Genomic DNA, 26,747 nt, shown 5'->3' with positions numbered 1-26,747 from the left:
TCACCAGAGCTTAGTCTCTAGTCTCTACTGGTGAAACAGTTGAACTGAACGACACAACACCTAGTCGTGGGGGGATAAGTTACAGGACTGTAAACAGGTGGCAGCCAGCAGGCAGAGAGAGACCCCAGGAAAATAACGGCATGTTTTCTTTACGTCTAACTTGATGAATTATGGATAAATTTAGACCAAACTGGAGCTGGTGGTTGGTTGGAACAGTACTAACTAGATCACTAGCAAGTCAGCGCAGCACACTTGTACCATCATATACTGAATACTCTAAGTTTTCTTTGTGAATTCAGTGTAACACATGGTGATTGATACGTAAATGGTGATTTGGGGGCAGGGGGTATTTTATTAATTGTGTGTGTGTGTGTGTGTGTGTGTGTTCCCTTAAACTTCCCAGGACTCAGCATTTTCTTTTTCCCAGTCAGTTCCTCTCTCAGCGCAGAATTTCAGTCTTTCTAAAACTGGAGCAGGTTTGTAACAGCAGTTAAGATAAAGTTGCAGAAGGCATCACAAAGTAGATGTTGGCTCAGCACTTAAGTACACTTTCTGCAAGATGTCACACTAACTCATGTCACAGTTGTTTCCTATTGTATACTATAGAGGGCGCTACTTATGAAAAACGATCTAAACTCAGCAAAATTCAGCCATTACTGCAACTCTGTTGCGATATTTGTCAAAGTAAACTACTTCCAAAAAGGATACTTCCTTTTATAACTGTCAAAATAAAAGTCTGTTTGGCCAAGCTGCATTCACACCGAAGAGTTTGGGCTGATTGTGCTTGTACAGGGTTCCCATGGCCATTGATAACCTGGAAAAGTCATGGAATTTCACGTCCTCATTTTAAAGGCCTGGAAAAATCATGGAATTAGTAAAAAATCATACAAAATTATATTAAGCTCACATAATTCTGATGTGTAAAATGAAATTATCGCAGTAATTTTTTAAAGGATATCGTTCTACATAAAGTAAAATAATGGCATATAAATCGTCTGAAGCTACCATGTTAGGTAGCCCTAATATAGATCATCAACATTTTGTTTTCTAACTAGTATGTCTTGATTTTCTCTCCATGTTCTGTCTCTCCCTCCATTTACACAAACTAGGTAAAATTATGTTTGCACTGAATATGTTAGTAAAACATTTTGTTATTAATATTATTATTATCATTATTGTTATGAGCCCTTGCAATGTCATGGGAAAAGTTTGCAATTTGGTCCATAAAAATGCGTGGGGAACTCTGTTTTTATTTCGAAGACAGATTCTTTATACATCCGGTGTCACTCTCTCTAACTTCCTCTGTCTTTCAGCATCATCCAAACATTAGCTTGTTGGGTAGCATTTAGCTAGCCAAACTCTCCTGGAAAATAGCTCTTTAGCCAAGCCAATCTATGAGTCGCAAAAGAAACCAGACTTTCGCTGAAACGAGCCTGTCTCCTGAACTCCACGGCGCCTTCATGGAGCCTCCCGGGTCAGCGAACCGAGCCGACGGTGATTTCCTGGAGCTGGAGCCCGACGAGGAGCTGCTGTGCTCGGTCAGTGACATCACGGAGCACCTCGGCAGAAACATCACCGTGGTGCTGGAGACAGCGCTGTCTGAGATCCGCAAAATGGTCAGCATCAGGATACGAGTCCTGAAAATGGAGCTGCGCGAGAAAAGCGAAGAAATTGAGGAGTTAAAGGCGAGACTGGATATAGTCCAGAGGGATGGCAGGGAACCTTTTCCCTCCATGGAGCCGTCTGCTGATGCTGCCTACAAGAAACACGACTTCACTTCCACCAATAAACACAACAGTGTGGACCCCAGGAGAGCCAAGACTGTCATGCCCGGAGTGAAAAAAGAGAATATAGATGCTATTTGCGACTATCTGATGAAAGACAAGAACTCGAGGGGGTGTGCTGAAATTGACGGAGACCAGAGTAGCCAAGCCAGCGGCGATAGGGAGGCTCGCCAAGACCCAGACCCGCACGCACTCAACCTGTGGTCGGACAGCGGCATGGCTGGCTCCGGGCCCGGGCACGGTGACTCCGAGTCGGCCACAGATGACCTCTTTAGTATGCTCCCCTCTGGCAGCAAACGGATGTATGACTACGAATGGATAGCACCTATGGAGTATTCCTCAGACCTGAAAGGTAAACACACAGGTGTGTGTGTGTGTGTGTGTGTGTGTGTGTGTGTGTGTGTGTGTGTGTGTGTGTAGGCACAGAGTCATGACTCTATAACTGAGAATACTTACACCGTGTATTGTATGGAGGACCATTGCAGCCAGCAAAATGGAAGTTAGGAATGATAAAATAATAAAAAAAACCAAACAAACCCCAAACTACTCTTGTTAAGTCAAGAATATCATATAGTAGGTCGCAATTATGGCGTTGTGATGGAAAAAAATAAATACCAAAATGTTTATAATCAAATACCTTGATATTGATAGTGGCTCAATATTATAGGGTTGACTGTTGGTGCTTTAACAAAAATATTTACCCCATAAGATTTCAGATAGGGTAAAAATCAATCATCATTAATGTGGATATAATGACTAAGTATGTAAAGGCAAATAATAGAACAGTCTAGTAAGTTCTAAAAATTACATTACTGTTGGGGAAGACATGTTTTGTCTACCAACCAGGAAGCTAATGTCACTGTAGTTCCCTACTCCCTAGAAATCCTATGGGATTTTTCCATTGGATTTTGAATCATTGCAAAAAAAAAGCTCTGTGGCAAACAAACGTTTATAATACTTAATGTTTTGTTTAGCAAGGTAATCTTCACAAATGAACACCATTTTCAGGATTTTTGAAGCCTAAATGCAATCGCTAGAAGTAAAAAACTAACTAAACCACAACTACTGTCGCGTTACCACTACAGCAATTTTGTAAAACTGTTTTCTGCAAAGTTTGTTGTAATGCCTTTCTGTAGTCTCTGTTAGCCACTTGTTAGCAACCTTCTTTTTTGGCAGTGCCTTAGCAATAAGATTTCGCCAATATTGTTTGGAGATTGAGATTCCACATGAAACAGATTCTTTTTGACTGAAACTGTTGATAATATATTGAAGCTAAAAGACTAGCACCAGCAAGCGTAATATACAATAGATGTAAATAAGTGATAACAGTAAGTGTAAGTAAAAAACATAACCCAAATAAAGTAAGTTAAGCGATTCTATTGCAATAAAACTTCCAAAAAGGAGTATATGAGTATCTTGCATATCTTATGTATCTTTCCTGTAAAGAATCTGTAGAAGTAAAGCCCCCTTTACATTTATCACTGCTAACTTTTCATCCCTGTTTTCTTTTGCTGGTGAAAGCGGCCTCCATGAAATGCTAGTAAGAAAAAAAGCATTTGATAGAATTGGAAAAATGTGTGAATTCTTGCAGTACAACTTTCCTCTGGAGATGAAGGTTTTATGTGCTTGCATTTTTTTTCCAGTCATGAAGGACCCTGAGTGTGAGAGCAACCCAACCGGTGAGACAGAGGATGATGACGAAGATGAGTCATCAAGGACCGGACTGGAGCAGGCCCAGGCCCCACTCTCACACGTCCAGCCCTCTGAGTTCTCCATGGAGCCCCAGAGTTCTCCAGGGGAGGGAGGGAGTCCGCTGGAGGGCAGCACAGACAGGCCTGTGGCAGGTGGGTAAGACTTGCGATAATGGAAAGGGATACTGGCAAAAAAAACCAAAACAGGACCGAAAGTGCAATAAACTTGAAAAATAGATTGATAAAACTTGGTGTAATCTTGGGCGGGATGAATGACGTCAGGTCTGTGAAACCAGTCTTCCTGTCTTGTTTCAGCTGTATAGGCTCACCTTACTCCTTTTGACCCCATATACTACAGCAACGTCTTCCTCTCCTCTCATTGTCTTAAAGCATGCCTTTTTAATGGTTTTGACCTCAGATAGTTTTGAAAGAAGAGTGCATCAGTGCTTTTTTGGCCAGTGAAATAAAGTTTGTTTGTGGTTTTCAGGCCAGCAGTTCCCCGGTCACACCTACATCTGCTCTTTGTGTGGAACCTTCTGTCCTGACTCTGTATTCTTAGAGGAACATGTCAAGCTGATACACTCAGACTCTGCTGGTGCCCAGGCTCTCCAGGCCCTGCAGTCCACCTGCTCAGCTGCACCCGTCATGGGTGACAGCGGCAGTGAGTCCAGGAGGGCTGGGGGGGCTCAGAATGAGGACAGCGCAGCAGTAGGGGCCGGTTCTGGCATGGTGCGTGGAGGCGGGCTTGTGAAAAAGGAGATTAAAATTGAGGGGGGGTACGAGTGTGGAGACTGTGGACGCCATTTTAACTACCTTGGCAACTTGCGGCAGCACCAGCGTATCCACACCGGAGAGAAGCCCTTCATGTGTCCAGAATGCGGGGAGAGGTTCCGCCACGCAGCCCGCTTAAAAAGCCACCGGCTTGTGCACAGTGGGGCGCAAAGCCCCTTCCCCTGCCCCCAGTGCGGGAAAGGTTTCTCAGTGCTATCTGGACTCAAGAGACACCAGCGGGTACACACCGGCGAGAGCCCTTATGCCTGTCCACAGTGTGGCCGGCGCTTTAAAGAGCTGGGTAACCTTTACACCCACCAGAGGATCCACAGCGGGGCCACGCCCTACTGCTGCCAGCAGTGCGGACGCAGCTTCCGACACCTGGGAACTTACAAGAGCCACCGCTGCACCCCTGCACAGTAACCCGCCCAGCCGCTATGCTTTCTAATACAAAGAAATTTAAAGTGTATGGAAAAGACAGGACATGATGCTGACTCTGAGGCGTGTGTCTCACAGTTGACACAAGAGGAGGTGCAGGTCAAGTGGAGAACGGCTCCGGTATCCCGACATGCCAACCGAGCTTTCATGTTCTGTCACATTCATGACATTTCACACCCGCATCAGGAATCAAGGAACGCTGCATCATTGAACTTCATTCTTGTTCATGTTCATTCTTGATCTTGGAAACAGCAGTTTGACAAAACTCAGTATCTACACCAGCTACGCAAAGGCTGTGTCCGAAATTCCACACCTGCTTGCTATTTAGTAAGTTAAACCAGTATGTGAGATTTTTTAGTACGTCCAAAACACTGAAAGGACACTACAGTAGCATAAATGTTAGGGCTGCAACTAACAATTATTTTGATTATCGATTAATCGGTCGATTATTTATTCGGTTAATCAATTAATTGGATTTTAAAAAAAAAATAGATATAATAATAAAATAAGCATTTTTTTCTCTCATCACTTTGCTCAAAAACAGATTATCATTGACAACAGTGCAAAAAGTGCAGTGCATAATCATCCCTGAGCTGTCAAGATAATATTAAATAATAAATAGGAAATAACTACAAAATCAAATATAAAACAATTCAAAAACTAAATGTTGACAGCTTTTACAACCTACTGTTACGTTTCCTTACTGCGACAAAAAACGACGTATGTTCAGTTTGACCTTAGCCTCGTCGAGCTGCAGCGTGTGCTCGTGGTGTTCACACAGGCAGCATTGTTGCGATGTCGCTGCCACATCACGGCCCGCAGATATTAGTACTCTATTGAGCGGTGAAGTAATGAGTCCTAAAACGCAGAAGTCCGTTAGCCGTTTAGCACGTCCGGTTCCCTCGTCTTAAAGTTTATGGGTTTTTTGAATGGGTTTTTGGTAAAATGCCTTAAATAAAGCTTGTGGCTAATACAGGCTACAGATATTTAGGTGTTTTGTTCTGTACGTTCGCATAAACACGATTTTTGATTTCAATATTTTTAAGGTTTTACTCGTCTTAAAAAAGGCGGTTGCTAACAAGTGGCCAAATGGGACTACAGTGTTTGTCGGAGACGTTAGATGTCATCACGAGGGGACACAGACACTCCCACCCACTTGTCCGCCTTTACAGCTTTACAGAGTCGCACTCGAGCTTGTAGATGTATCTCTTTATAATATTTTTCGAATGTGTTTTAATGTGTTTTTACAGTGTTTGTAGTTGTGACGTTTAAGTCGTTGCAACTGCGATGTAGTTTGTGTATAGCCTAACAATAGCTTTTTGCTTCTGGCAATTACATTTACGCTTCAAAACACACAAAAGTGGTGTTCATCTGAGAAGATTATCGGGCTAAACAAAACGTGTAAGTCTCATAAACTCTTGTTTGTCACAGAGCTTATTTTTGGCGATCCTATTCAAAAATCCCATGACGCCTGACAAGCGCTGCTAGAGAAACGGTGCGTAATAATTGCGCGAAACAACAAATCGATAATTTTATTTATTGCCAACACATTTAATAATGGATTATAATGGATTTTATCTATTCGTTGTTGCAGCCCTAATGAATATCTCACAACGCAATGCGGTAGTGATGAAATAACAGCAGGCAGCGACTGAGGCAGCTCTTTAATGTCAGTAATTAATAAGTACCTGTAGAAGTGAATAATTTTGATCATGAATCTGCTGCCTGATGTGCAGTTTAGGAAACACTATCTAAGTATTGCGATCGGGATGTCGGTTGATCAGTCCATGCCTTACTGTTGTGCCATAAAATGTGCTACTCACATAAACATTAGCTATACTTGCTAAACATCAGTTTTTTGGTGGGGCTGTGTATTGGCAAGAATCTGGTGATACGATACATATCACAATACAGAGGTAACAATTTAATTTATTGCGATATATTGCTATGCTATCGGTCCCATTTTTGTGAACGCGATACCTTAACAACACCTTGTGGGGATTTCTTCAAATTCAGCAAAAATGTCCATTTGGACTCAGTGATGAACTGATTAGCTTTTGGTGGTCACAGGTCAAGTTCACTGTGATTTTGTATCCATGACATTCTTGTGAGGGCAATATCTAAAGAAGGCCTTTGGGATTTCCTGAAATTTGGTAAAAACATCTGGTTGGACTCATTCTAGTTTTAAAATCTAATTTTAGAAAAACCTTAAGAGTAAAAGGAACACACAACCATATGCAACCGCAACAGAGGCATCTTTATTTGTATTTATCACAGTCTCTACTTTCAAGGCAGTCTGAGCGAGGAGTTAACATTTGCCTCTATCTGTAAAAAAAACCCCAACAAAATAAAAGTGCTTGCGGGATTCTTTCGTTAAACAAATTAGAAAAAAAAATGTGTGCAATTTAAAATCAAGTGTTTCTGAGAATCGATATGGTATTACAAAACATAATATTGCTCTTTTTAATTTTGGTGATTTATTTTTTACACCCCTACATGTTAGCATGCTGGTGTTAGCATTTAGCTAATTCAGGCCATATTTGGCCCAAAGCCTTTGACATAATGTCACACCACAAGTTCGACACGGGTTCACACTTTTTAACAGCTGAAGTAACAATACTTCTACAGACACAAACCAAAAACCAAATGTTCGTCATGCTTGCTGGTAGAGTTGAGATTGGCAGGGGTTACCATGGTTATGAGCTTCCAACTGCCAAGGAGGCTCGAGGAAGTGAGGTGGTAATTACAGCTCTGCAAGTCCAAAAAGATACATACTTCTGTTAATGTTCACAGAAGTATGTTGAGCAATAGTATACATGTTGGGTATGTTGAGCATGTCATGCTGTTTCGGACACAGCGATAGACTCCTCTTCAGCAAGTGGAGTTTGCTCAGTTGACATGGAACTAGATGTTCAAACTTTCCAGTTTTCTGAGGACTTTTGGAATGTCTTGTCCATGTTAGCAGAAGTAAGTTGTAAAGTACAGAAACATCCATGACAACAGAGCAAACTTCATCAGATTATAGAGACTGCTCTGCCAGTAACCTGCAGCTTAGAGTGTTCAGTTAAAAAGCTGTAACCGAGGCCATCGGGCTCCATGTGGAGCATTTAAATCACGAAAGGACTGTCCCGGTATTTTTGCATGCTTTCGCCAATTTACTTCATTTTTTTGTATATTGTAAAGGATCATTCCTGTTTATTACAACTTGGGTTTGGAGTTGTGTTCATCATTTCTTTTAGTTACAACATTGAACCCAGTGACCCGTTGTACTCCTTTATATCCTAACCCTAACCCTAACCTCCCAAAAAGGAGGTGTTACAGTCGGTACGTTTACATGCACAGTTAAGGGGAGTTAACGTTATAGCACAATTAGGCCATTTAACTGGATTACTGTCCTTGTCCCTGTAAATAAGCTCCAGGGAAGAATTGATTTTTTGATGGAAGTATGTCAGACTCCACCACAGCAGGTGGCGATATTTCCCCTTTCAGCTAGTTGCCGTTGAACCCTTTTGCAGCTGACCTATTAGGTCACATACCAAACAAGTAAGGAAGCAGCTCACGGTTTGCATGCCGATGACAACACGGATAACCTTTCGGCACTGTACATTTCGTACGTACTCCGCGCTTTACTATTTGTTTGTTTTGGTTTTTTCCCTTCTTCTTCTACTTTTGTTGCTTTTCCAAAATTTCTTTTATGAATTCATGCTGTCGACTTCTGAGTCTAATTCTGGTGCAGGAATTATGGAGCCTGTGCAGAATGCCTAGGCCAGTTCAGGTCCGGTTGACACGAAAGAGTACATTGACCCCCAACTGCATTGTCTCGAAAAGTTAGTCTGACTTTGAGAAATTCGACTCCAATTTCAGTAGGACTAACATGTTCACGTGTATTTTAAAAGTCCAGTTTCAGTTTGACTAATGCAATAATTTGACTTTCTTTAACATCCTCTAAATGTACTAAGTGACTCATTGTGGTCCCTAACCCGGATAGTTTTATTATTTTAACATGTTATTTATTTTATGTTTTTTTTATGATTTTTTTCAACATTTGCAAATTATGTCTTCACTCAAAAGGGGAAGGAACCCCTTATTTATTTATTTAATAACTTTTTATTCTTGTATTTCTTTACAATTTTCCTGTCTCCTCATGCCTTTTCCCCCCCATTGACGTCTTAGTTGGATTTTATAAAATCATTTCACTCAGTTTTATAAACCCTTTAAAAAGATTTTATACCGTCAAAAAATGATAATACGAAGGGGATCGTAGTATGCTTCCCTCGAAGCGTCCTCCTAAGATGCTGCGTTTTTACCTTTACCTAACTCCCTGAGAGAAAGTTAACTTTTAACATTTATCACATTTTACAAAATCCCTCCGTGCTGTACTTGCTTTAGTTGCATACATAGTATTTTGGTGCAGTGAGGGAATATTAGTGACATTATCACTCGCTCACTTCTACTTTGACGTCCAAAGAAAGTGCTATAGATAATCTGCATAAACTGTCGGCTTGTTACCCAAGTTGTAATCAACTGCAAATATCCTTTCGCCATTTTCAAAACATTTTCTATTATGAAAATACCGTTGATCAGACTTGAGTGCTGGCTTGAGATATGTAATCAGTCAAAGCAAACATCACTGTAGTAGAGAGCAGATCAGCACAGCGTGAGAACCACACAGTCACTCAGTGTACGCTTGAGAAGTTGCATTAAAAATACGACTGAACTCTGGTACGATTGTATAGTGACAGAGGAAACTTTGAGACTTGAAAAGACATGCTTACATATATGATTTTTTTTTCTTTTTAAATTGAATCAATGGAGAACTTGTCTTACTGATACACATGGTTCAAGCACAACAAGAACTCCATCATAGAGAAAAGGAAAAGGACTAACATTAATCCTAAAGAGAGACTTAGCTTTGCAAAATACAACCATTAAAATAGATTGAAGGGGTTCCATTATGAATTCATTTACTCATTCATTTGCGCCTTAACCTGCTGATCCTCCAGAACACTCTATCATGGCCTCACTCTGTAGTGAGTAGTGGGACAACACTGCCCTCATGTGGACTGACTGTGTAACTACATCCAAAAAAAAAAAGATAACCCTGCTGACTGTCTTTAATCATGTGTAGAGCGGGACGTTTATCATATCATTTTTAACAAGTGTAATGTATGTTACAGACTATATATTGGTTATTTTATACATCTGCCTGTATGACAACTAAACATTGTGTGATGACAGAAAAAAAATCTTGAGAAATAACATCAAGTGTCCGGTGTGTTTACTCAATTCGATTCAGTGAAAGCCTCTTAGAAAAATTCACCCCAAGCTTGTCTGTAAAAATGAGTTTTAGGGTCTTAGCACTGTGTGGAAGACTAAAAAAACATGAAGACAACTTATCCAAACCTGTGAATTTGAAACACTAACCATTGACAATCTGCTTTCTAATAAACAGTTGTCTTAATTTCATGAATGAATGTGGTTTTTGTAATGTGGACTCAAGATTGAACTGGTTAGATTTTGGTAGGCAAAGATCAAGGTCACTGTGACCATGTCTTACTCTCTGTTGTGAACATAATATCTCTAGAACATTATGAGGGAATTTCTTCAACTTTGGCCCAAACATTTAATTGAATGAACTGACTAGATTTTGGTGGTCAAAGGTCAAGGTCATGGCGACCTTGCAGTCTTCTTATTCTTGTGAAAGCGATATCTCAAAAGCACCTTAAAGGATTTTTTTTTTTTTTTTTACAAATTTGGCACAAACATTTGAGTGGATTTAAGGATAAACTGAATAGATTTTTGTGGTAAAATATCAAGGTCATGGTGAACTTGCATGCGTCTCATTCTTGTGAAAGAGATGTCTCAAGAATACTGTTACAATAACTAGTAGCTCATTGTAATATTATGAAATGCATGTTCACACTGCTTTTCACAGTGGTAGCAGGACATTTCGGATTTCATTCCAACATCTTTCATTTGATCTTTTATTTCTTTTTCTAAAACTCAGTGAGCATAACATTTTGGTAAACATGTTTGCTCTCATCTGTCTTTGTCTCTTTAACAAAGTCTCGTCTTTTGATAATGTGATGTTTAATGCATTTTTAAATTTTTTTTTAATGTATTCCCCTTGTTACCTAATTACCAAGATCACAGTTTTTGTTATATTACTTATATAAAAAAATTCTTAAATTTAGATTATACATTGTTAGGGATGTAACAATGCATTGCGAACCAGTTAAGAATCAATACAAAATATGCGAGATTCAAATCGGTGAAATGAAAAATGAACCGCAATACTCTTTTTGAACAGCAGAGGACGTAATCTGCATTTAAATTAGCTTGCTCGACATGCCACGAGACTAGAGATAAATAGTGCACCGTGATCTTTAAGTGATCTCTTAAAGGGCTCTGGAGACAACACGCCAATGTAAATAAGACGGAGCAAAGGCTCCGCAACAGGCGATATTGAAATAGAAAATGCACTCTGCAGTTTCAAATCAGCATTGTGGTGGCATTTGAGCTTCCTGAAGTCAGAAAGTAATGAAGGTGATAAGATAACAGAAAAAAAACAGTCTGCAAATATTGCAAGAGTGTGTTGAACTACTCAAATAGTACAACTAAAATGATGCAGCACGTGAGCCGGCGTCAGGCTGCTAATGAGATCTGGTCTGCACCAGCTGCGCATGTTACTCCTTAATGGCACTGACATGCACATTTGCAACCCTGCTCATCCAGACGAATACAAGAGCCAAAAGAGAGAGCCCAACTTATCATCCACAAGTGGGAAATGGCCAACTTAGTTCCTAAAACTGGCCCTCTCTGCTTCCCCCTCTAGCAAAAGCAAATATTTCTGCACCAGCCACTTCTGTCCCAAGTGAAAAGTTTTTCGCGTGTTTGTTTTTTCTTAACAGCAGGGGACTTGCGAATGTCCATAAAGCTTTGCATTGATACCCTACCTCAGAAATGAACAAGGGATTCTTTAATTTTCAGTAGGGCTGCACCTAACGATTATTTTTTAATTGATTAATCTATCGATTATTTTTTCGATTAATCGATTAATCTATCGATGATTTTTTTATTGATCTATTATTTTTTTATTACTCAATTAATATAACAACGAATTTACCAAAAAATAACATTTTAAAACTTGCCATACACTGCAGGGCGTTATTCCCCAGCAAAAATCGTCCAGAGACACAGAGACAGAGTCAGAGGGCTTTTGTTCTAAAAGGGAAGCAAGGAAGTTGATGTAAAACAAACATCTTTGTATATCTTCATCTCTGTGATAGAGACTTTAAACTCTGGTATAAAGTGGTGTACAGTCAACAAATGCGAGCGTCACGTGTAAAAAAAATGGCGAGCCACCGTTTCTTTAGACGTGCTGCAGCTGACACGCAGCTCAGACTCGCCTGACAGCTCAGGCGAGCAGTGTGCACACTCTTGATACACGAACACCGAACCAAAAAACAACACTCTCTGCGCTGTTTGAAACGGTGCGAGGGGTCGATGCACATTACGTGAATCGACATATGTACGTAATCGATTACAGCGGTTACGTCGACGCATTGCCCCAGCCCTAATTTTCAGTCATGATTGTTCTGCAATCTCATTTTGTATTTAAAAAAGAAAATCTTGAGAAAATCGTATCGTTAACCCAGTATCGTGAATCGTATCGAATGGTGAGTTGAGTGAATCGTTTCATCTTATTTTTACGATGAATATAATGTGTTTTGATTTTGGCAGCCGCTGACCTCCAAAGTCACATAAGTTAAACATTTATTTGTTTACAGTCACAGCCTGCTGTAGTAACTTCTCCTGTGTCAAACCAAAGCGAATAATTATCAACCTGACTCCCCAGGCACACAGTGACATTTTCCATGCGCAGAGTTAATTACATTCTTTGAGTTAAGCTGGTTCGCCAGAGGCCGAGGAGTGTATAGAATTCATTCTCTGCTGGGATTCTTGTGTTTGGGTGCAGAGTGTTGTGGCAGATACTGCATTAAAAAAAAAAAAAAAAGACAGAAGTCATAATTCATGCGGTTATCCTGCCACAGCTGTTCTCCATGATTAATTGCTCCTCTCACAATGATGGCAGTTTTTTAATTGGTATCTCCAGTTCTTAGAGAAATGCATTTGTCTGTGTGAGTTTTGCTTTCAAATAGAGTAACTTTATAGAGAAAGCTATGGATCAAGTCACCAGGAAATGTACATATTAACTGACAGTCATATGCATCAAAGAACACCACAGTTCATGATGCTGAGATAATATTTATTAAAGGGGTACTCAACTTGCTTTGCTTGGGGGCCACTTTTGCAAAATGACAGGAAGCCAGGAGCCAGTTACAGCAACCCCATACTTGTTTTTTAGTCAAGTTTTTAAGGAAGTTTTAAGAACTTAAGGACATTTCTAGAATTTTAGGACATTCCTAGGATTTTAAGAGATTTCCAGGATTTTAGGATGTGTCTAGAATGTTAGGACATTTCTAGGACTTGAGGGTTTTTCGAGGATTTTAGGATATTTTTAGAATTGTAGGTTGTTACTAGGATTTTAGGATGATTTCGGATTTAACGACATTTCCTGGATTTAGGATGTTTGTAGGATTTTGGGACATTTATAGAACTCAAGAACGTTCCTTTGATTTTTAGGACACATCTCAGATTTAAGGATATTTCCAGGATTTAGGACGTTTCTAGGATTTTATGATGTTTCTAGAATTTGAGGATGTCCTCCACTGGTTCTTTTTTGACAAACAAGCTCCATTTTGATGCTGTTTTATGCACTCTGGCACTTCATGTTTGAAGTACAAAGACAATCCCCAGTGTGAATCACTATATTTTATTGTGAATTCCAAAAATGTTTTGGAGGGGCCAGATTTGACCCGCTGGCCATAAGTTGAATAACATTGATTGGTTAATTTCTAGTGATGAAGACTCATTCAATCAATTAATTTAATTTCATGTGAGTGCCAAAACATTTTGTGGCCCATCCCTCATGAGCAGGGTGTACATTTTGTGGGGAGAGGGAGCCCATATCCCATGTGGTTGGGTGACCTCCAAAGACGACTGTGTCCACAGTTTCCATTGGGGCTGCTTCCACAGTAAAAAGTAGTTCCAATAAAAAATGAAGACACTGCGTTCTGTGAATGTGGATTATCCTGAGTATTAATGCTTGTTTCTGGAAAGAATTGCCAAATAGCAACTTGGATCATCTCCAGCTCCAAAGACCCTCTTTAAGAGAGAGCAGGTAGAACTAATGGATGGGAGGATTAGACCAATTCCATGCTTGCAGCACTGTCACTACTGACAAACCTTGAATTTAAACTGCAAAAGTCATAGTATAGTATGTCAATAAACAATAAAGTTAAAAAAGTCATAATATAGTATTTGATTAAAGTTTTCATTTATAGTAGGTAATAAATTTGGCAAAATTGGCACAAAAATTTAATAGTGTAGTACCCCCCCCCCCCAAAAAAGAATATAAATAAAAATATACATGAAAAATATAATAATAATAATAATAATAATAATAATAATAATAATAATAATAATAATAATAATATAAATCTTAGCATAATTTTAATGTAAAATATTATTGTATAGTATATCATAAATACTATGTATGTCACATACTGTATGTCATTTAAAATGAAATAAAAAAACTAAAAAGCCATAGTACAGTGTGCCAAAAAAATGCCTCAAAAAACAATCATAGTATGTCAAAAGTATGTCTTCATGTCACTGTGGGTATTTCTGTTTTTCTTCCTGTGGTAGTCATAGCTGCTTACAAACCTAAACCTAACCCTCAACACAATTTCTAAATATTCTTCACAATAAAAGTCCCCAGTTATTTTGTTAACACTTTTATTGTAACATTGTAGAACAAGAATATGCTGGGTTTGCGGCTGCAACTTCACAGACTTCTGAATGCGGACATGAAACAGTAAATAGAGCAGATATCTAAAGTACAAGCTGGAGGCTGGAGAAAAACTAAACTCTAATCCAAAGAGATTCAGTTAGAATATAAAAAAGAACTAAGAGCTAAACACACAGAGACTTTTAAATGCTCTTTCTGTCTGTTCTCCTGTTGCACAGAGGTGAGTGTAGTCTCTCAACACACGTGCATTTTTTCTGGGGAATAAGGGGAGGAAAGGGGTCTTCTGGCATCTCTAAACTGCCGGTGGAAATGCAATGGGGACAAAGTTTGACTCAAAAGTGCCAATGAAAGAGCATATGTTGAATGAAAGCATGAACAAGTCATAGTATAATCTTCTTTTTCTTCAGTTGTCCATTGAAATCCCATGTTGATGTCCACTTCTTTCATGTTGGGGTCTTTGATGACTAAACAGCCCAATCCTGGACACACAAGACATATTGCAGGTATGTTGTGGTGGTGGTGGTCACACAGTGGTCCAGTTTAAAAACTCAGTCCTTACAAAGCAGTTGCCAGGTGATAGGTTTAGAAGCAACATCATCTTGCACCTCTTCAAGAGGTTCTTCATCATGCTAACTGTTGGCATAAAAAAACATTAAAAAGTGTTAATATTTATATAATAATAAAATGTATGTAATATGGTGTCTGAAAAGTGCTAAAAAAAATCATAGTATTGTTTGTTGTTTTAAGAAGCATAAAACTATGCAACTTTATATAGACGCATAAAAACATCAAAGTATGGTATGGTCCAACATGGCACAAAAACGTCATAGTATAGTATGTGATCAAAATGGAATAAAACAGTCATAGCATAGTATGTTGTAGAAAATAGTCCAAAGTGGCACAAAAATGTCATAGTATAGCATGTGTACAAAATGGCATAAAAACATCATAGTGTATTTTGTTGTCTGAAATGGCATGAAAACCTCATTGTAGTATGTCGTCCAAAATGGCATAAAAAAATAATAGTATAATATGTTCTCCAAAATGGTATAAAAAAAGTCATAGTATAGAATGTCATCCAAAATGGCATGAAAAGGTCATAGTATAGTATGTCGTCTGAAATGGCAAGAAAACTTAACAGTATGGTATGTTGTCCAAAATGGCATAAAAAAGTCATAGTATAGTATGTTCAAAATGATCCAAATGGCGTAAAAATGTCATAGTATAGTGTGTCATCCAAAACAACATATAAACATCATAGTATAGTATGCTGTCCAAAATGGCATAAAAATATCATTGTATAGTATGTCGTCCAAAATGGCATAAAAACATCTTAGTATGGTGTGTTGTCCAAAATGGCATAAAAATGTCAAAGTATAGTTTGTTGTCCGAAATCGCCTAAAATGACATAAAAACGTCATAGCATAGTCTGTTGTCCAAAATGGCTTAAATAGCCATATTACAGTATGTCATCCAAAATGGCATAAAAAGTCATAGTATAGTATGTTGTCCAAAATGATCCAAATGGTATAAAAATGTCATTGTATAGTATGTCGTCCAAAATGGCATAAAAACACCATAGTAAAGTATGTCGTCAAAACTGGTCCAAACTGGCAAAAAAATGTCATGGTATCGTCCAAAATGGCATTGAAATGTCATAGTATTGGATGTCGTCCAAAATGGCATGAAAACGCCATAGCATAGTATGTCGTCCAAAATTGCATAAAAACGTGTAGTGTGTCGTCCAAAGTGGTCCAAAATGGTCCAAAATGTCATAGAATGCTGTCATCCAAAATGGGTGGAAAAGGTCATAGTACAGTATTTCTTTCAAAATGGCATGAAAATGTAATAGTATAGTATGTCGTCCAACATGGCATAAAAATATCATAGTACAGTATGTCGTCCAAAATGGTCCAAAAATGGTCCAAAATTGCATAAAAACATCTTAGTATGGTGTATCGTCCAAAATGGCATAAAAACGTCATAGTATAGTTTGTTGTCCGAAATCGTCTAAAATGACATAAAAACGTCATAGCATAGTCTGTTGTCCAAAATGGCTTAAATAGCCATATTATAGTATGTCATCCAAAATGGCATAAAAATTTCATAATATTATATGTCGTCCAAATGGTCCAAAATGACATAAAAGCGTCATAGTATTGTGAGTTGTCCAAAATGCGTAAAAACGTCATAGTATAGTATGTCGTCCAAAAGGGCATGAAAATGCCATAGCATAGTATGTCATCCAAAATAGCATTAAAAAAAATCATAGTATAGTATGTCATCCAAAATGGTCCAAAATAGCATAAAAACGTCATAGTATAATATGTCGTCCAAAACAGCACAAAAACGTTGTGGTATAGTATGTCATCCAAAATGGCCCAAAATGACCTAAAAATGTCATAGTACAGTGTGTCATCCAAAATGGTCGAAAATAGCATAAAATCACCAAAGTATAGTTTGTCATCAAAAATGGCATAAAAACATCATAGTATAGTATGTTGTCCAAAATGGCACGAAAATGTCATAGTATGGTTGTCATCCAAAATGGCATAAAAACATCATAGTATAGTATGTCGACCAAATTGGTCCAAAGTGGCATAAAAATGTCATCGTATAATTTGTTGTCCAAAATGGCATTAAAATGTCATAAGAACCTCATGTCGTCCAAAATAGTAGGTGTTATCAGGTAAATTGGGCCACTTTTTGGTGAACCGCTTGGGACACTAACAAAAAAACCTATATACCATTTACAGTACATGTGCTTTTATGATTAATAATTTTTGATTGTTTTTGATAACTTTGTGTTGAAATAATGTAATAAATTACAATTGTATAGGACCTACAGCTCTTGATACATCTGCCGTGGCAATTTATTTCATGAGCAGTGTTCAGGTAAAATGCGCCAGCTGATCAGGTAACATGGGCCAGTCAAACTGCAAAGGGAAAGAGTCATTTATTATCAACTTTAATTTTAAAATACAACTGCTAATACAGCAACATAACATTCAAACTGTATTAAACCCACAAATTACCCACAAAATACTTAAATTCATGTTGAATAGCATATATTATTCATGTACTGATATAAGTGGTGTGTGTTAGGACAACAACAACACATTTATTATTTCGAAATATCAAAGCCAAGATGTCAACTGATATAACTGGTGTGTGCACAGTCTTTGCAAATGAAGCCATCGTCATCACAAATACAATTGTCTTCAGCACAGCTCTCATGGAACCAGCTAGTTCACATTTCACCTATTCCTCAGTATCCTTAGGATTGCCTGGGTCACCGTAGTGGGTCTTGCAGACTTTGCAGGGTGATTTCACCCTCTTATCATTCTTGTTGCTTTCTTCTTTTGGTTGCTTGCTGCTTGTTTCTATCTGGCTAGCTTTTTTTATTCTGATATATTCAAGGTGTTGTTCACTTGTGAGGTTGTATGATGGTGGCTTCGTTCTCTTTCTGATGGCTCTCTCCCTTCACGGCGCTGGGATCAAGTCAGTAAATGTGACCGATCTCACAGACTAAAAGGAAAGAAAATAATTCACAGAAATAGCCCATGTTATTGCACGAAATAAGACATTTAGTGTACAGATGATAGGGACTTTATTGTGTGTGTGTGTGTGTGCGTGTGTGTGTGTGTGTGTGTGTGTGTATGTGTGTGTGCGTACGTGCGTGTGTGCACATGCCTGTGTGTGCATGTGTACCATGTTCATGTAGCCTATGTTTTACAGTAGCCTTGTATGAAATATCACTTACTGTGGAGGTGGGAGGTCCCTCATCCTGGGAGTGGGTTTCTTCCTCCAGTACAAAAAACACCTCCTTATGGTCATTTTGGAAGAAGTAGAGTGGTTCCACAGCAGGTAGCAGGGGTGTCAGGGTAACAGGGGTCTGAGGTCTGGCTGGTGGATCGGCAGGCGACAGTGGTCTGGCTGGAGGGTGGGAGGGCTGGTGTCCAGAAGGCTGGGCTGATGGCTGCAAGGCAGATTGGGTCGAGGTCAGCAGGGGCGACGGTGGTCCAGTGGGCAGGGGTGGGAAAGTGGATGGCAGCACTCTTTCGGTGGTCCTGCTGGGGGCAAAAGTGGTCACGGGAAGGGTATCTTTGTTGAAAGGGAACATCCCCTTCCCCCGGGACCCTGCCTGGGCATTTTCAATTGTGGCAGCCTTTGCCCAAGCCCTGCTGAACACCGCAGCACTCGGCAGTTTCTGTTCAGCCATCATCCTTCTCCATTTCCTCCCCTCCTGGTCCCAGTGGTGTTTCAGACTCTTGAAGAAGGCCTTGTCTGCCGGTTGCAGCACGTGGCTTGTGTGGGCAGGGTAGCACATAATGTGCACGTTCTTGCTCTTCAGTAGCCTGATGAACTCCAGGTTGTACACGTGGCTACTGTGGCCATCGAGGAGGAGAAGGCGGGGCCTGGGGTCATCTCTAGGGAGGGACTGAACGAACATTTGACCCCACTCCAGGAAGAGGTCAGAGGTAATCCAGCCATTGTCAGAACACCTTACGCTGGTGTTCTCCGGGCATCCCTGGAGCCACTCCTTACGTACACCTTCCCCTTAAAAATGACCACGGTGCAGCTGTATGTTCCTTCAGCGTTAAATGCTGCCAGACAAGTCGTTGTCACCCCTTCTCTCTGGCACACACCTCCACACATGGCTGGCCTACTTATCCAACAACTTTTGTTGAGCTGAACTGGTCTTGAAGTCCAGACTCGTCGCAGTTCCATAAATGTGAGGGTATGCCTTCAATTCCCAGCCCGACCAAAAGACTCTCATATTGGTTAAACCACTGGCTGACCACCTCTTTGTTCAGGCCGGCAGCCCGTGCCGCAGACAGAACCTCTGGCTTGTGCATCTCGAGCTCTGGGTTGCACTTGAGAAAGTTTGAAAACCAGTAATATCCGGCCCTCCCTGCTGTCTTGGAAAACCAGCTATGTTGTTCTTGGCCGCAAAATCAAAGACCACCTGCTGGACATCACGTTTGGTTAAGGGAAACCCCTTCTGCAACAAAGTCTTGAGAGTGGCAGCAAGCTCCTTTTCCACCTCCTCTGGAAGGTAGGGCTTCCGCCCTGATGCACGGTCACTGCCGGTCACCTTTCCACTGATGCGGTTTTGCAATGTGGTTCGGGGAACATTCCATGCTCGTGATGAGAAGCGCACACTCACAGGAATTCCTTTCTCCACTCCCTCCTTGAATTCATCTAAGGCTCCCTTCATCCTCTCCTCTTCCCATTATTCTAATTGTTTGGCCTTGCTTTTCCTCCCTGTTTTATCCTTGTGTCCTCTCCTCTCCATTCCTTTGTCCTCACCTGTTCTCTCGCTTCCTGTCTCTTCTGCTTGTCTCCTCTCTCATCCCTCCTCCTCCTCTCACTTTCCCTCTCTTTTCTTCTCCCTCTCGCCTTTCCTCTCACTTCCTTCTTGTTTGCCATACTCACTATAGGCTAAATAGAATGTATTGTTACTTGCAGAAAAATATACACCACTATTATTTTTTAGGCTGATGCATTCCTCTTTCACATATATCCCATTTCCTTTCAAATGTGTGTGTGGAGGGTGTCATTGTGAGTGTGTGTGTGTGGTGTGTGTGTGTTTGTGTGTGTGCATGCCTGTGCACATATGTGTGCGTGTGTGTGTGTGCGTACACACGGATGCACACACGCGCACACACACACACACATGGGTGTGTGTTTGTGTGTTAGTGAGTGACACAGAGGATGACCCATTTTAGCTGAAACCATGTGGTCCAACTTCCTCAGTAGGTTAAGGTAAATTGGGCAACTTATAAAAAACTAATTTTTCCAAAAAAATTGTTCATATGGCAAACTAAAAGCATTATTTCTGATGAATATATCAAGACAGATATTATGCATCATTATTTTTATATGTACACCCGTTTTTTATTGCTTTATCATCCTTATCATTGTTGCAGCTTTCTGGTGCATTGTTGATATGAGGCATTGCTCCGCCCACCATAGCAACGATAGGCCATTTAAATCAGTTGCTACGTGTCAAGTACAGTTGTGACAGCAGTTTGATATCATTTGCAGTCATTGGCCCTGAATTCCAGAGGGGAGGGCACCCCCGAACCTTAAATGGCCTATTTTACCTGATGGCACAATTTACCCCTATAGTATGTCGTCCAAATTGGCATAAAAATGTCATAGTATACTATGTCGTCCAAAATGTTCCAAAATGCCAGAAAAACATCATCGTCCAAAATGACATAAAAACGCCATAGTATACTATGTCGACCAAAATGATCAAAAATGGCATAAAAACGTCTTAGTATAGTGTGTCGTCCAAATGATCCAAAATGGCATAACAACACCATAGTATAGTATGTTGTCGAAAATGGCATAAATACGCTATAGTATAGTATGTCGTCCAAAATGGCATAAAAAAAATCATAATATAGTATGTCTTCCAAATGGTCCAAAATAGCATACAGCATAAATGTCATAGTATAGTGCAGGCCTAATCAATTAGCAGCCCACGGGCCGATGTGGCCCAGAACCAACCCCGGATTGGCCCAGCCTGTGGTCCAGCCATCCTTGCACTGCATCGTGCATCAGACGGTGGTGTGTGCGGGGACCTTAAAACAACAATGGACAGTGTGATGGCTACAATTAATTTTATTCATTCCACATCAAGCCTCCAACATCACCTGTTTGCAGGCTGCTGTGAGAAATGTCTACTGAGCACCACAACCTGCTTTTGCATAATGACGTCAGGTGGCTGTCCAAAGGTAAAGCACTGGAGTGTTTCTGTGATCTCAGAGAGGAGATTACAACTTTTCTCCACAACAGCAAGCACAAAAAGGTGGAAGCACACTTCATGGCTTCCGTCTGCTTTCTGTGTGACATATTCAAACACCTGAATGACTTAAGTTTGGGGCTAGAGGGCAGAGACAAAAATGTCATTGATCTTGTGCGTTCTAAGTCAAACTGGAACTTTACGCAACCGACTTGAGCACTGGCAGAATGCTGCTTTTTGATGCTATGCACATATCACAGAGGTGATGACAGATTTCATTGCAAGGTTGAAAGAAGCAGAAGTAATGGGCATTGCCAGGGACCCTTTCACTGTTGCAACATCAGGGGGCATATCCACCAGAGGAAAGGAAGTGGTCCCCTCCATACTGGAACTTGTGGGCTTGCAGTCAACCCTAACTGTGACACAAGAGCTTTGTACAAAATGATCTGTGAAGTTTTGGAGTGATGTCATCTGCGTGCTCAGGACGTTCCGATTGACATTCACATGTGAATCAAGCCTTTTACACAAGAACTCAATAAAAAGCAGGGGAATGGGGGAAAAAAAGGGTTTTCTAATCAAATTTGTCATTACCAGCTGCTTACTGGGTGCCTAACATGTCTAGCCCGGCTACATTTCAAAATTTAAAAATTTGACCCAAATGAATTTGTAGTTCACTATGTCGTCCAAAATGGCATAAAGACGTCATAGTATACTATGATGTCCAAAATATCATGAAAGCGTCATAGTAGTATGTCGTCCATAATGAAATAAAAACATCATAATATAGTATGTCATCCAAATGGTCGAAAATGGCATAAAAACGCCATGTTAAAGTGTATAAAAAAATGACCAAAAAAGCAAGGCTATAGTATGGCAAAAATGTCAAAAAAATGACACGTCTCAAAAACAGCTGAAAACACCCCAAATCAGCATAAAATAGCCTGGTGAGACACGCCATAGCATTAAAACGTGCAAATATGGCAAAAAACAACATAAATTAGCATGTCAAAAAATTGACCAAAAAAGCAAGGCTATAGTATGGCAAAAATGTCAAAAAATGACACGTCTCAAAAACAGCTGAAAACACCCCAAATCAGCATAGAATAGCCTGATGAGACACACCATAGCATTAAAACGTGCAAAAATGGCCAAAAACAACATAATATAGCATGTCAAAAAAAATGACCGAAAAAGCAAGGCTATAGTATGGCAAAAATGTCAAAAAATGACATCTCAAAAACAGCTGAAAAAACACCTCAAATCAGCAAAAATAGCCTGCTGAAACACGCCATAGCATTAAAAAAAATGTGCAAAATGGCCAAAAACAACATAAATATAGCATGTCAAAAAAAAAATGACCAAAGAAGCAAGGCTATAGTATGGCAAAAATGTCAAAAAATGACACGTCTCAAAAACAGCTGAAAACACCTCAAATCAGCAAAAAAATAGCCTGCGAGACACGCCATAGCATTAAAACGTGCAAAATATGGCCAAAAACAACATAATATAGCATGTCAAAAAAATGACCAAAAAAGCAAGGCTATAGTATGGCAAAAATGTCAAAAAATGACACGTCTCAAAAACAGCTGAAAACACCTCAAATCAGCATAAAATAGCCTGCTGAAACACGCCATAGCATTAAAACGTGCAAAAACAGCCAAAAAACAATAATATAGCATGTCAAAAAAATGACCAAAGAAGCAAGGCTATAGTATGGCAAAAATGTCAAAAAATGACACGTCTCAAAAACAGCTGAAAACACCTCAAATCAGCATAAAATAGCCTGCTGAGACACGCCATAGCATTAAAACGTGCAAAAACAGCCAAAACAACATAATATAGCATGTCAAAAAAATGACCAAAGAAGCAAGGCTATAGTATGGCAAAAATGTCAAAAATGACACGTCTCAAAAACAGCTGAAAACACTCAACAGCATAAAATAGCCTGCTGTGAGACACGCCATAGCATTAAAACGTGCAAAAATGGCCAAAAAACAACATAATATAGCATGTCAAAAAAATGACCAAAGAAGCAAGGCTATAGTATGGCAAAAATGTCAAAAAATGACACGTCTCAAAAACAGCTGAAAACACCTCAAATCAGCATAAAATAGCCTGCTGAAACACGCCATAGCATTAAAATGTGCAAAAAACAGCCAATAAAACATAATATAGCATGTCAAAAAAATGACCAAAGAAGCAAGGCTATAGTATGGCAAAAATGTCAAAAAATGACACGTCTCAAAAACAGCTGAAAACACCTCAAATCAGCAAAGAATAGCCTGCTGAAACACGCCATAGCATTAAAACGTGCAAAAACAGCCAAAACAACATAATATAGCATGTCAAAAAAATGACCAAAGAAGCAAGGCTATAGTATGGCAAAAATGTCAAAAAATGACATAGACAGCTCAAAAACAAAAACAGCTGAAAAACACCTTATAACAGCATAGAATAGCCTGGTGAGACACGCCATAGCATTAAAACGTTCTAAAACCGACAAATACAACATAATATAGCATGTAAAAAAAATGACAGAAAAAGCAAGGCTATAGTATGCAATGTTTTATAGCTATGGTGTGTCTCAGCACGCCATTTTAATGCTATTTTATGCTGTTTTCAGTTGTTTTTGGGACATGTCATTTTGTGACATCTTTGCCAAATATGGCCAAAAACACTATAATATAGCATGTCAAATAAACAACCAAAAATGCCATACTATAGTATGGCAAAAAACGTCAAAATATGACATGTCCCAAAAACAGGTGAAAAACTGCATAAAACAGCGGGCAGACACACACCATAGCATAGAATTTTGCAAAAACAGCCCAAAACACCATAATATCGTATGTCACAAAAAAAGGCAGGCTTTATTCAAAGATAAAAATATCAAAGCATAAATTAAAAACATTAGTTATCTCCCTTTTACAGGAGTTACATATACCCAGTAACACAGAGTCTAATCAAGATAAGGAAAAAGGCATAAAAAAACTCCCAAAAGCACACATTTTCATCTGTTGTTCCTCTTTATCTGGAGGACCGTCGCGTCATCATTCTCTCCACTCTATCTCTCCTCACTGGCTGGTCTTGGGGTGGCGTAGTTGAGTGGAAACTTTTGTTGCTCGGGAGTTTCCACCCCTTATGCTTGTGGTTTCCTGTCAGTGATTGCTCAAACGGCTGCTGCTGCTTATTCACAAACATGTTAAACATGTTCATGAGCCAGGTTGTGGCCATTTGCATGCTCATGAAAGGGTTCATCTCCCTCGGGGGGGAATGAGCAGCTTGGGTTAGGATCTGGATCCGAGTTTCCATTCTTGGCTGGTCTCCCAACAGACATTTTTCGACATACTATAGTATGGCATTTTTGGTCAATTTTTCAACGTGCTATATATTGTGTTGTTTTTGGACGTTTTTGCAACATTCTATACTATGACGTGTCTCGGCATGCTATTTTATGTGGTTTTCAGCTCTTTTTTGGATGTGTCATAAGCATTTTTATAACATTCCATGCTATGACGTGTCTCTGCATGCATTTCATGTGGTTTTCAGCTGTTTTGTGGACATATCATATTTCAACATTTTTCCCTTTGCTATAGTATAGCTTTTTCGGTCATTTTTTCAACATGCCATAGAAACACTAGCAATCAGCGGGAAACACTGCGTCATAGTATAGTATGTTGGCCAAAATGGTCCAAAACGGCCTAAAAACGTCATAGTATAGTATGTCATCCAAAATGGCATAGATGAAAAAGTCAGAGTCCAGCATGTCATCCAAAATAGCACGAACATCATAGTGCAGTATGTTATTTGCAATAGCATGAAAAAAAAAATTTTTTTTAAACATAAAATATCATGTTAGGTAGTCAAAAATAGCCTAAAAAGTTCTAGTACAGTGTGTCATCCAAAAGAGCACAAAACATTCTGTAAAACTGCTTAAAAGTTAATGTGACCTCAGTAACCAAGACAGCACTCCGACTCCTTTTCTGTCTTCTGACAATCATTCTGACGCTGTCAAAATCCAACCAGATTTTGCCGTTATATCTCGAATCATAGCTCTGTTGTCAAATTTCAAAAGTTGTCTTTGCAGGATAAAGATGTGTAATCCTCCTCCTCCCTGTTCACTTTTTCCCCAGCTGATGTACTGCTCAGTCCTGCTTGTCATCCCATCATCCTCATCGTTCAGCCATCTCTGTCGTCACATCCACCACCAGTGTCAAGACTCCGTTGGGGGGAATGTTCCCAAACTAAGCACTGCATCTCTCACCCCTGAAGCAACACCTCACGATAGGGACATATCGCCAAAGAACTCGTCATGATTCATGTTATTGTGTATTTTGTAATACATTTTGCTCACACAAAAACGTCTCACCTGATTGAAAAAGTACAGCACACTGATAAATAAAGCATGAAAGTCATTGTGTAGTATGTTGTTCAAAATATCATGAAACAGAAATAATAAAGTATGTCATTAAAAATCATGCAAAAAAAGCTTCAAAATATCATCACATTGTATGTCATCCAAAATACCATAAAAATATCCTGTAGTGTAGTATGTTGTGCAAAATAGAACATGAACAAATACAGAATTGTTACAGTATAATTTGTTGTCCAAAAAAAACATGAACAAATACAGCATGAAACATATAGTCCATGTTTCCAAAATAGCACAAAAAGTTTTAGCATATGTCATCCAAAAGCATAAAAAAAAAAAAAAAACCATCCTATACTATGTCATCCAAAAAGGCATAGGCAAGGCAACTTTATTTTTATAGCACATTTCATACAACAGGGCAATTCCAAGTGCTTTACAGAGAAATAAAATATAAAAACATAATGAAAAGATACATATTTACAATAAAAGAGATAAGATATAAAAGGTAAATTAAAAAAATTAAAAAAATCACTATTTAAAAATGGCAAAAGTGCAGACAAGAGGTGAAAAGATAACAAGATAATTTAAAATGATTTAAAATCAAGTTTAAAAATAAGCTGGTAGTCATTAGCAGATAGAGTAGGCAGTGTAAAAAAAAATCTACATAAACACTACACAGTAAACTATGGCGTGCAAAAAGACAAAAAGTATAGTATGTCGACTAAAACAACATTAAAACATCACACGATGCATTGTCGACCAAAATAGCCTGAAAAAAACATAGTATATTATTTTATTGGTATCTTATATATTTTTATTGTATATATATATATATATATATAATAAAAAAGGAAAGGTACATGTCTGAGAAAAAAGTATTAGAATAGTATGTCATTAAAAAAAAACTCTAAAAAGTCATAGTATTGCATGTCTTAAGAATATTTTCAAAAAGGCATGGTCCTATGTCAAAGTAATAAATAAATAAATATAAATAATAAATAAAAATAAATAAATAAATAAATAAATCCATAAAATGGTCACAGTTTAGACAAATTTGGTA

At 39.0% G+C, this 26,747-nt stretch overlaps 1 protein-coding gene and 1 long non-coding RNA gene across 2 annotated transcripts; both read left to right on the top strand.

The window, feature by feature from the left end:
* The first annotated feature begins 1,326 nt into the window (after positions 1–1,326).
* On the top strand, positions 1,327–5,142 carry LOC121961914 (zinc finger protein 16-like). The gene is made up of 3 exons (XM_042512021.1): positions 1,327–2,136; positions 3,428–3,628; positions 3,963–5,142. Exons 1-3 carry the CDS (start codon positions 1,395–1,397, stop codon positions 4,667–4,669), a joined length of 1,650 nt encoding a protein of 549 aa, XP_042367955.1. The 5' UTR covers positions 1,327–1,394; the 3' UTR covers positions 4,670–5,142.
* Positions 5,143–7,542: 2,400 nt separating this feature from the next.
* On the top strand, positions 7,543–25,661 carry LOC121962065. Its single transcript, XR_006107108.1, has 3 exons — positions 7,543–8,294; positions 14,966–15,061; positions 25,449–25,661. It is a non-coding gene; the product is annotated as an uncharacterized LOC121962065 (long non-coding RNA).
* The last annotated feature ends 1,086 nt before the right edge of the window (positions 25,662–26,747 follow it).

Source organism: Plectropomus leopardus, chromosome 23 (assembly GCF_008729295.1).
Source record: "Plectropomus leopardus isolate mb chromosome 23, YSFRI_Pleo_2.0, whole genome shotgun sequence".
NCBI classification, from domain to species: domain Eukaryota; kingdom Metazoa; phylum Chordata; class Actinopteri; order Perciformes; family Serranidae; genus Plectropomus; species Plectropomus leopardus.
Note: the sequence above shows the minus strand (reverse complement) of the source record. Positions and strands in the feature narration are given on the sequence as shown.